This window comes from Diadema antillarum, unplaced genomic scaffold (assembly GCF_040938485.1).
Source record: "Diadema antillarum isolate AM-2024a unplaced genomic scaffold, OU_Dant_1.0 scf00000110, whole genome shotgun sequence".
NCBI classification, from domain to species: Eukaryota; Metazoa; Echinodermata; class Echinoidea; order Diadematoida; family Diadematidae; genus Diadema; species Diadema antillarum.
In genome coordinates, this window is record NW_027270999.1 from 1792755 (window position 1) to 1805597 (window position 12843).

At 39.3% G+C, this 12843-nt stretch overlaps 1 protein-coding gene across 1 annotated transcript; it reads right to left on the minus strand.

The window, feature by feature from the left end:
• Positions 1 to 8552: 8552 nt before the first annotated feature.
• LOC139719435 (uncharacterized) lies at positions 8553 to 12681 on the minus strand. The gene is made up of 4 exons (XM_071630850.1): positions 12378 to 12681; positions 11100 to 11428; positions 9970 to 10105; positions 8553 to 8734 (listed from the first exon to the last, which is right to left on the minus strand). Exons 1-4 carry the CDS (start codon positions 12679 to 12681, stop codon positions 8553 to 8555), a joined length of 951 nt encoding a protein of 316 aa, XP_071486951.1.
• Between the last annotated feature and the right edge of the window lie 162 nt (positions 12682 to 12843).

Consider the following 12843-nt stretch of genomic DNA (forward strand, 5'->3'; position numbering starts at 1 on the left):
AATTTACAAGACCAACTGATTTGCCTTAGATCGGACAGCGTGTTACATGTTCTATATTTGTTTTAGTTGATATTATGATGTTTTGATGTTTATGAATACATGTGTGTATTGTCCATATTATGCAGGGCCTCCATGAATAACAGTGTTCAACTCACTGATGGAGCCACCCTGTAAAAACAAGACTCATGAATAAAGCAATAATTGAAGGAGGGTAAATAATGAGGGAAGTCTTCACGGGACCTGCGGCTGTATACACGGGACCTGCGGCTGTACTCACGGGACCTGCGGCTGTACAAGCTAATGCTTTTACGCAGGCCCCATCATATTTTTTTTCGCATTATGACCACAGTGTAATTCGCATGCATACAGACCTCGTGTTTATACCAAATCAAACTTCTGTACATTCTGATGAAGTCTCATCTGAATTATGTTTTGTATAATTTTCGTATTTATATACTTTATTGTGATATATGTGAGAAATATGAAAATAAATTGAAATGAAATGAAATGAAAGTGCTGAGCGAATCAAACCAAGAGTTCCCGCACTATTTCTGTCTCAGGATTATGAATAATTGTGACACACCACAGCACACAATCAAGGCACTTCCATGCAGTTTCGATTCCTTCTCCATCCTTCTGATTCCCAGGAAAACCAACAACCCTATTTCTTCCTTTTTTCTGCGCTGTAAGATTGTATTTACGTACCTCTATCTTACTATCTTTATGCCCCAGCACAGATTCTGTATACCCCTCACGGATATCAGAGGTAATAAAGTAACTCATTCAGTTCTTATATTTTTTTGGATATACGAATGGAGCTTAAACAAACAAATTTCATCATGTATCGACTCGCATTTTGTTGATGTGCACTTTAATATTTACAAAACATTAATTATGAAAATTGATTCATGAAGAGAATATCTTCATCGTCAGTGCATTACTTGCTTCACCTCATGGCTATCAAAAACCTTACAAGTTTCTTCCCTTTAATAGTAGGTGATGTTCTTCGTATGTCTACGATATTGAGCAGTCGCAAAGGGCAAGATATTTAGCCTCAAAACAAAACCAACCTGTCACCTTTAATTTGACTCCAGGATGTTCTCTAATGCCTTGCCTTTGACATTTTGTCTGTAACATTCTTCTCTTTCAAGTCTACACTTTAATGTTAGCGCTTGGCAACAGAACTTGGTCTGGGTTGTCAGTTGTCATTCTGCATTGTGTGTATATCATTATCATTGTCATCACCACCACAATCATTATTTCAACAACTTTTCGTTCTTCTTTCACGTTTATTCCTCATTCATCTTCATTTTCTTCTTTTTCCTCCTACGTTTTTTTTTCTATTTTCTTCTTCTTCAACATATTCTATATTTTGTCTTATCTGCGTCTTCTTCATAGTTACTTTCATCCTTTCACTCCTTTCTCCTCCTCCTCTTATTCATCTGTTCGTCCTTCTTCGTTCGCTCGTTGAGTTTGTTCTTGTTGTTTATCCAATTCTGCTCGTTATAAAGGCATAAAGCTTGTTACAGTGATTTGACCCCATGTCAGACTTTTCAACATTTTGTCAACCAATTATCTTTGTCAACGACTAGTCAAGGAAGGATGGTGGGTATTAAAGTGGGTGCCTCGATTACAAGAAGACATCCTCTAGGGCGTTACCAGGGTGAAGGTCATCAAACCTGTCACCATGGTTACGAAAAACAAAACGCCACAGGGGATTAAAACAAACGCGAAAGAAGAACTTTTCCATAAAAGGCAGAATTCGAGCATATCTTTAAAGATTTTCTTTCAGATATCTGATGTAGGTCATGAATGTCTCTGTCCCTCTCTCTTTCTAGAGGCTTATAATGAAAGTTAATAAAACGTATTTAAACTTGGATATCAATTGAGAGAGTTTACTTCCATGACATGTACATGAGCTGATGTTTTCATCATCTTTCAGAACTGTTATTGTCCGTTCGTTAGTGTTTAATTAAGACATTAGGCAGATGTCAGATCACTATAATTCTGCACAAAATGTATCTAGCAGTGCTAGGCAGTCCGCTAATCAGAATAATGTAGACCAGCAGTCTACCTCTTTTTATGATAAAGTGTCCGGCTGTTCCAGTAGCGACTTTTCAAGTTAGGTGGGAATCTGCATTAACCAATTATTAACGAGAACAATGAAGGCTTCCACCAATCACGACAAGTCTACCGCGCAGTGACATTTGGCATGTGCTGCTGCCAGTATTCATGTCTGGTCATTATAAGAGAAGTGTAGATTTTAAAATTTGAGCGAACGAGAGAGTAAAATCTGTGGTCGGGTGAAGTGATTCGAATCGTCTGGTGAGTCATTGGACGGGTCGACCTTGTTTTCCTCTCATCACCTTTAGAAAACAAAGCAGACGGTGTGGTAATGATCATCAAATTATCATCATTTTGTATTCTCGCTTCATTGAAGACCTTAAAAAATCATCTCGGCGGAAGCAGATGAGAGAAACTCAAAGTAAAAGGTTCATCGAATGAGATTATATCGTAAGAGAAACAGCGAGCCATTAAGCGAACGCCCATATGTGTTTTATCGTGGTGTATGACTGTCTGGATGTGTTCGCTCAGTGTCCACGATTTGGCGCGTCACACTTACCCCTGTACTCCACTGAGCAGTGATGAGGAGGACTTCATGTTCCATAGGACGGTTTTCTCATTAGCAACATAACCCTCTTTCGATCTTTGATTGAAACGGCTCATGTACTCGAGACATTTGGATTAGTGATGCGCAGCGTTTCTTGGTAAACTTTTAGTGATAGATTTCGGTACTTCTGCGATACTTGCTGTTATTTTCATCAACACATCAAAAGAAGTGCAGTAATGAGAAATACACTCGAATGGGATAGACTGCGATCCTTAAAACGTGTAAGCTGCTTGCAATTTTGTGCAAAACATATACAAATACTTACTGAATTTCGGAAGGAGAACTAAGGCAAGTCACTCAATGCGAGATAAATTTACGTCACTGAAGTGAGAGAGAGAATTGGGTATATTTAACGTTTGTCGCCGATACCTGGAGATACTCGGAATCTAAACTCAAGTTTAAGATCATCATGGCGACCTTTCCGAGGTGCGTCATCGTCGTCGGGATCATTGCCGGACTAACCATCGATATCACAGGTGAGACTCTTAGATTAACACGTAATAACTTCCAAATTTTAATCATCTTTCACTTCGTTTTGTTGTTGTTGTTATTGTTGGTGACCGCGTAGATAATAAGGGTTTCACACAAAAGTGAGTGCAATTCATTATCCTATTTGGTCTTTAACGAGGTTTTTCACCTTTAGGACCCTGACAATATATATAGTTGGAGGCAAAACACAACTGAAAATTAACGTGTTGTTTTATGTACCTGGTTTTATTCATCGATTTATTAAAGTAGTTCAGATCAAGTAAGTATATAAATTCTCGCAGGCCAGTCCAGTAAAACATGAATACAAAGCGTAGTTCTGCCCTGCGTGGCAAAACAAGAGAGTAAACGTTTATCATCCGTAACAAGAAAGTACAAACTCAAATCGATCTTCTTCTTTTTTTTTCAAATTGTCATTTGAATTGCAGTAGCTCCCGACATGACATGACATCATTGCTTTGGATAATTTACGTTTGTGCTATGAGCCCATATCACTACATGTATTTGATGTTAACGCTTCAAGTTCTTTAACTTTCTCATTCTTTCTTTCGTAATTGTTTTAAATGAAACTTTCACGGCTTTGTCTGTTTCACATTATATGTTATTGTCGAAGTCAACTGAACTGAGTGGACATCCCAGTTATCCTCTATGTGCTCTGAGTGCTGATTGACACAGAAAACCCCATAGTATTGTACACACTGTCCAAAGTCTCTGGTACATGAAGGGTTAAGTTAGATCACATGTTGAAAGCTGCTTGATCGCTGCAGGCGTTTGATATGAATCGGAAGAGTTACTTTGGTTTAATTTCCCGAACCATTAGGACGTAAATAACCAACCATTGGATAAGAAACGTACTTTATGTATTACTCTTTTATTAGCAAAGGGAAAAAGATGGAATGAACAATGCCTACCAATATTTACATGTAGTAATCATCTCATGACAAGAGTCAGAGGTTTAGCTCTGAGAGGATCTTATTCACCACATTGAACCTTGTAATCTCTTTATCTCACATTCGAACTGTTCTACTATTGTCATTCGTCACCCTCTTCTTGTTGTTGTCTGATTAGTCTTTAATATCTCAGCGTCAATTTGATCGGCAATTATAGCTCCTTGGTAAGTGAGCTGGGAGTCACAGCACCCTGTAGGAACCCTTGTCATGGTTACTGATTACATCGATGAAACCAAACATTCGACACTTAGAACTGACGATTAAACAAATGTAAATTACATAATTATCAAGATGACTAAGTGTAACTTAACGCTTTGAGTCCCATTTTGAATTGTTAATACACAACTAAAGTAGAATTTTAGGAAGGTTAGTATAAGAGGGTTAAAATGTGAAAAACATACGTCATACTAAATATCATGCAATTCTTGATTGAAAACAAAACAAAGCAGCGCAGTATTAGTATTTACATTTCTTATGCGGCACAGTAAATACATGTCCATGATTTATGCTCAGTATAACAATTCAAAAACTTTTATGTTTTTTAGACTTTCTTATATGAGGCATACTGATTGACCTATATAAGTTTTTGTTTTTTTTCTGCCAAATTTTAACAAATGCATCCTGACGCAAAGGCGCCATCTCCAGACAAAAGTTTGACAAGTTTGCTTTTGCTATTGAAAGCGATACAAGAAATGCTTTGATTAACTCAATTTCTCCTGTATAACACTGACAAGCGTGAAATTTTGATAAAATCAATGAAGAGAAGAGATTGTATCACTACAGAGAAATAAAGGTCAAGTGAATAGCTGAAAGCAGCGAAGGAGAGAAAGCGGGGAAACATTAGAGTAAAGGGGAGGCGGAAATTTGGATGTGAAGGTTAAAGTTCATAAGACGCCTGTACCGGACATCCCCGTCCCCATGGTTTTCAGTTCATGGTGAAAGAGCGAACCGGGTAGCTCCTTAGTTACGATGGTTCCAGCTCACGCAGAAAAAAAAATTCTACGTCAGCGAGACAATGTCCCTTTCTTTCTTTATGTCTTAACGCAGATCTTTTATTTGTCAAACGGACCCACCACGATCTTATCAAATGAATATCATGGAAATCGCCTCCCACCGTGACATAATCCCAATGGATAATTAGTTCCTTAAGTCAGTAAATGTTCTATTGTGCCCTGATCTCCACGTCTGTGCTCCTTTGCCCAATAGGACAACAGGATTGTGAAAGAAAGTTGTATACGTAATCAGAAACATCTGGTTTGATTGGATCACAGCCGTGGGAGTGACTAGATCCGATTGGTGGACGGAAAAGGAGCTCTCGCTCGAATAGGTGCAAACAGGGTCAGTTGCCTTGGCAACACTACCTACCCCACCCCCATCTTGGCAAAAATGGATGATAACAAGTATAGTGAAAACGTAGACCTTTCTTTTGACATGTGTCTTGGCTGTTCATTCGTATATAGCTCCATAATTATGTATTAAAAAGTGTAGAAAGAATTCATTTGCAATGTTACAAGCTTTCTCTTATAGCACTGAAAGTTAGGATTTAGCTAAGTTAATGGTATTTTTTTCAAGCATAATTTCACTCAGATATATAAGTCTTTATCTACTTGTTTGGCTATTTCCTGCATCCCCCGTCACCCTATGTAAAAGGATCAGATTCAATGTGGTAGATAGCATAGTGGCTGTATTAAACAGAATAATGATACTCTTTTTTTGGGGGGGGGGAGGAGAAGGGGGTTAGTTGTCATAAGGCTGAGGGACACTTTGTTGCTTTTGAGATTTAAACAATGATTCCAATAATTATGATGTGTACTCTGTACTTTATCGTACTCTGACTTATCATAACAGCGATAGTCATAGGGATGAGAGTACAGTGTAATGTACTGCAGATTTCTGCTACTGAAGAGCTCCTCCTCCTCCTCCTCCTACTGCTACTACTACTATACTGCTGCTACTCCTATTGATGTTGATTATCATAACAAATATGATAATAACATTAATGATAATTCCTACTGCTTATACTACTAGTATTGATAATAATAGTCCGACCTCTGTTATCCGGAGATCACTTTCCCGAATCTCTCTTTTATCCGAAAAATATCATGACAAAAGTTGTCTGCGTTTTCAGTGCAAAATTGTTACTGAAAGTATACAAAACAAAAGGGGAATGAGAAGTTCTTGAGGTAAATGTCGATCTGTATCATACGATATTATATCCTATATATTCCAACCAAAATACTGTTACTGGATGGAACACAGCCCAAGTGGTAGATTTGTTTTATTGTTTAATTGAAATCACTATGACAAAAGAAGCAATTTTCACATCAAATGATTTATAAACAAGAGTACCCAAAAGAAATACATATAATTATGTGTATAATATAAGTACAGACATTATTCAACAAATAATCTGAGGGCCTATAGTGAATAAAGAGTTTAGAGCTTACAGTGCATCACATAACTTTGCCTACTCTGTTTCTATGGCAAACAGACATTGTTTTGTTTTCTCAGTCAGGAGTCTTGAAGATTCTCCCTGTAGGCAATTGCTGCAATGCCATTGGCGAGTCATCAACGCAGTCGTGTTAATTAGTCGTGTTTCTGTGACAGTATTTTATCGTATAGACGCATTCACTGCCTAAAGATGACAAGATATTCGTGTGAATTCCCTACAATTTGATATTTCCCTTCTTTCCATATTACTAGGTGAGGTCGTTCACCTTGTGTCACTATCGGTCAACTACCACTCTCCTGATATCGAGCGACGATCCGAGTATCGATGCTACAGAAGTCAAGTAGACGCGGACGCCGATATCAACTTCGGTCGATATATCGCCACTCGATCGAACGAGACTGGACCACCACCCGATGTTAAATTGAGGGATTACCCAAGACTGGCTCGCGTGTCTAGATTCACTCGACCCACAAAGGCGATGGCCTATGGAGTGTTTTACTGTCAGGGTGTCAAGCCTGGCAAAGAAACAACCAATGTCTTGTCGTTCTTCATGCGGTCCGACGGTAAGTGGTCTTTGAGGTGCGCGTCCGTCGGGAGGAGCGCGCGTCCGTACCTGCCGCGGAAACATTTACACAGACATCCTCCTGATGCTGTTGGTTCCATCATAGATCCTACAACAGGGTTTTTGGTTCCATGACATTTGCTCCTGTGACACCTTTGCTCCCATGGAAATTCTGCACGCTAAGCCAAACTAACCCTAATCATAATCCTCACATCAAACTAAACCTAAAACCCTATCACAACCCTAACCCGAACCCTAAGTCCTTGGAGAAAATAAAACCTGAGCAATTGTCGCAGGAGCAAATGTCGTGTTACCGCTGCTGTTTTGTAATTGTATTATTTTCAGTTCATTGATCATCATTCAAGTTTGCAGAGTTTTTCATTAAGGAAAACTAAGCCGAGCTAAAGAGAATCTCAAAGGTCAAAAAGAAGTTGAATATAGGGACAGAAAGAACAATGTTATTCACTTGACATAGTTGGCTCCCGAGGGTCGGCCGTCATTGTACGATGTGCATGTCATTTCTAAAGCACATACTTTGAGCCTGCTACATAAGTTACATGGACATAAACTAACATCCGAGCAGTATATAGTCTAACCATTACGAGCAAAGACACCTCACACTGGATTGGTTGGTCGGTCTGCTTCACCCATGAATCCTTCTACTTCCCATAATGCAGGAGAACACATTATGATTTTAAAGCTCTACGAGATTCTAAAAATATGTTTCACTTTTATTTTGTGCGACAAATTGTGAATGTTACACATTCAATACATGTATGTGATACACTACTCTACCCCTGCTGGAAAGAACACAGTGTCTCACAGTGTGAATCACAATGTGAAACACAGTGTAAACACAGTGTGAATCACAATGTGAAACACAGTGTAAACACATTGTAAACACTGTGTTAATTCTCTTCACACTGTCAAATTCGAGCGTTTTCACATTGTCGACTATGTGAACACATTGTAAACATACTATAGGACACTGTGTTCTTTCCAGCAGAGCACACACACACATAACACACACACACACACACGCGCGCGCGCGCACACATAAGTATACGTATGTCCTATTGTGGCTAAACAGTTTTGATAACTGGAAAAACACATATTATCACTCTGTTGAGATATTTCAGCTTACGAGATTTGATACTTATAATGCAATCTACAGGTAATGACATAACATACTAAACGTTTTGTTACTCCTAGTAAACCAGAGTCTCGCACAGCAGTAATGATCCAATGCAGCAATATAATCGGAAAGAGTTATGTTTATTGCTAGCATTTCAGTGGATTCTCTACGCGTTGAAACGATGGAATGTGCTATGCATGCGCAAACGAAGTGGCATTTTCGCTGATACACCACGACATTCTTATTGGCACGGACACAAATGCATCTGGGAGTAGAGCCAGCAAACATTAGAAAGTTCATGCATTGACTTTCGTCGCGACGACAACGATACTTTCTTCCATTCCCAAGGGCGCCACCAGCTCTCCGTCAGAGTTCTTCGGTGTGACGTCATAAAGCCATGTGCACACGTCATCGATGCAGCTCTCACGAAGCTCGTCAGGAATGAACTCCAGATGGCCGAGAAGAGTTCGGATTTGAACTAGAAAAGGAGATGAGAGAGATTTATTGTTTTCTTTTCGTCGGCCTTTCTTAAAGTTTATGCCTTACTGCGAAATTAAGGAATTACAACTGAGGTGGAAATAGACTAATGTCCATGACATTCATGTTATGATTTTGATATTGTGATCGAGCATTTTGATAGAGCAGTGGCAACACTGAAGAGGCTACCCTGGATAAAGACGACATTATCATTTATCATTACAGTACTCTCCGCATAATCGGGTAGGTTCGGGCAGAGCGTTTCTTACCCGATTAAACGGAGTACCCGATTAACAGAAAACTACGTCTCATTCACATTGGACACACACAATGTGTATGTACATGCATTGTACACTGCACCAAACACCTACACTGTATGCTTAACACGCGTGCTTGTACGGCACATTCGGAGCGCAAGTGAAGTGTGTTCAACTCCTGTCTGTCTGTGCAATGTGAGTGCCAGCTCCATGTGTAATATTCGTTTACGTGTTGCAAGTCGGTACTGGTACATGTGTTTTCATTTTTAATCACTCCCCAAATGATTGTCTTCTTTGCTTAAGCAGAGAATGCCATTAGCCGGGGAAAATTTGACATTTATGATTTCTTAAAGTGTCATATCTGGGATAAAATGTGGGTAGAAATTAGATTAGAAGAAAATTATTTACCCATTTATGCGGAGAGGCAACCCGATTATCAGGTAATTTGAATGTGCATTGGAACTGATTTTGACATTACTACCCAATCAGACGGAATACCCGTTTAAGCGATACCCGATTACGCGGAGAGTACTGTATTATTATTTTCGATATTACAAGGTTTAAACTAGTAACGATATTATTTAATGTAATGTAAAATTATCATACATTTCGAAGTCAACGTCGACATGTTTGAAAGGAAATGCAATTTTATAGTCTCTCTGCTCATTGACTGCAATGAACAGGATTTTAGCACGCGCCGAATAGTTAAATACTCCTGATACATGATCAGTACCCAAACACGTGATCCATAGCAAATTACACGGAAACGAAACCTATGTCAACTAAAATAAATGAGAAAATAAGACACTCACGCCTGCAATTTAAGGTCTGTCGGAATGTACAGGGGAAAATTGTTTTCATTTTGGTGACAATCATCATAAGTACGAGAGCCACCATGTCACACGACATCATGCATAACACAAAGAATGCACTTCGTTGACAATAAGTCGGTGAACCACGGACATATGAATATCTTTACCTTTTGCATTATTCGCGCTCCAGTTCCGGTCAGAGGTCATGACTACATCAGTATGGTGTACGGTAAAACCGACTGACCGGAACATGTTCAGGAAGTCAGTCTTCTCTTCCCAATCTTTTCTTTCTCGGACGTATCCCTGCAAAGTGTGAAATTTCCATCGTGTATTAAAGGGGTAGATAATCTCATGGGATAGGCTGTTTCAAATGAAAAAGAAATCATGATACGTGTATTGCAAAAAAGAAAAAAAATGTACATGTGTGATAGTGTGAAAGTAAGATGATCGGATCATGGCAATGCGGCACGCAACAGGTATAGAACAGTACATTGCTCTCTTACTGTATACAGAGATGGATTGATAAGTTGTCTTTCTACTTTTTGGAAATAATCAATGCTATGAGCAATCATTAGTGCAACGACTCAAGTACCCTGAAATCGGCCGAGGCCCTTCCTTCGTGGATGCCAAGTACTTTGCATGAGATCACTTTCCATGAATCCAAACAGCTGGCTGAGGACAATAAGGTCATATCTTCGGATAGAGTCTAGAGAGTATTGAGACACATGTTATAGCAGCTACAAAATACCATCAATCAATTACAGCGATAAACACAGAATATGACCTCTAACACATCGTATTTTACAGGTTATATATGGTTTTTAATACTGATAATGCGATAATGTTGTCCTTGAATAGCGCTATTCCATCATGGCGAGAATGCTCAACACACTTTAAAACATATTATTGGCCAATCTCTTGAAATCAACCGTAATCTGAGTACATGACTCAAGTCTCTGTAAAGAGTGAATTTCAGTCACAGACTACATCCACTCTTCGGCATACACCTAATTGCTGGGTGCTTAGACAAACCATGGACTTCTGTTATAGGTCCATGGACAAACCAATCAACATACAGCTTCCTACAAGGAATGATTTACGCACATGGGTAGCGAGGAGCTGGCTGGCATGGTGTCTTGCTCAAGGACATAAGAAATGGGGTAGGACTCGAATCTTATAGTCGTGCGGACTACGGTGCGTTTACGCCCATACACACAATTCTCAATGTATGACTGTTCTTGCAAGAAGTATAATTTGTAACGTTATATCAAAAGAGTACGCAACCCTGTCAACTTACCACAAGGTATGGTCCCCACTTGGGGTGACTGCGTAGCCACGAATCACAGGTTTCTCCGTAGGAACAGCGGTTGCTGAAGAGCTGCGATTGAAGATTAACCCCGAGGAGCAGGGCCCCGCCCGGTTTCAGGCACTGGATGATGTTTTCCAGTACGAGTTTTTGGTTTCGACACCATTGCAGTACGAAGAGCGATGTTATCTTGTCGAATCGACCGGCCCAGCCGGGAAAGGAGCTCCCGAAGGTGTGGGCGTCGCCGACGACGAAGTCGATGTTGGATGCCGAGGAGTTCTTTCTCGCGAGTTCGATCATCTCGGGCCAGGCGTCAAGACCTTTATTGGGACAGTGATTTCGATGAAGTGTAACGCAATATTGATAAGATGATCCATGCTCAATATTCTACGTCAACAAGATGAAAGAGTTCTTCCTTTTTCTTACATTTAATATTATGTAATATTATGCTCTCGTGCCCTTAGTGATAACGTGCTTCATCAAAATTGTACAGAAGAGGAATAAAAAGGAAATCTTAACTATTATTCCTGTTTTACGCGAAATCAATGATCAATCACTTATTATTTCCACTGTATTTAAGTTATGTTATTTTAAATTTGGAATGTGTAATGATTTATAGGTGTAGTTATGTAAGACACACTTTGTGTTATTTTGCTAAGGCACTGCCATGGTAACGGTATAATTATATATATTTTTTGGGGGGAACATTTTTGGAGTGAATTATAAAAATATACATTGGGATATGTAGGTGACAATTATATTGTTTGGTGTATAATGATGATGCAGGAAAGGATATTAATGAATATATTTATGAATTGAATAATTGTATAAAAGTGATAATTAATAGTTTTTGTATAGTTGTAAATGTCGGGTTAATGTGTATGTTGTTATGGTGCATACCTTATTGTATGTTGATATGAGTTAGTTTCATTCGTATTCTGTGATAAGTCTGTGGTGTACCTGTGATGTATTGAATGTTTATTTTGTTGTGATATCCAATGTACAAAGAATTTCCAGAGTGGACAATAAAGTAATCAATCAATCAATCAATCAATCAATCAATCAATCATTAGAGGTTTATGCCTATATACTATTAGTGGTCGTCTAATTTCCAGTGTCCAAGACACACAGACATACACACGCATACACAAATTTGCTTATACCCATCGATGACATTAATGGGAAAAGAGTGAGGTCGACCGGCGTCAGCGATTTAAAAAGAAAAAGAAGAAAGGCATGAGAAAAAAACAAACAAATAGACATACTCACCAGTTACTGATTTAACCTTTGGCGCAACCTCCCGACAGAAAACCCCTGGGCCGCAGCCGACATCGAGGACCTCATCGTTCAGAGAGAAATTTAGGAGGTTTTTGGCTAGTTCGATCACGACCGGCTCACACTGACCCCAGTGAGAGCTTACCGTCTCGAAGTACGACCCGGACCTCATGGCCGATGAGTTCATCTTTGTCCGACGAATGTATGGCGTTTTCATAGAACACACCCCACGGTGACAACGAGCATCTACTGATGCCGTCTGCTCAATGACCCTACCGATCATTCGGCCGACTGCCATGCCTGTCCTCAAACGATTCATTAGTAGATTTCTCTGCATCAAAATAATTGAAGGACTGTAATAAGGTTCATAAATATAAGATACATGTATATACCTTTCACTTGTATTATATACCGTACAGTATTTTGGACACTTCCTGATTCGTACCGTGACTAATCGGAA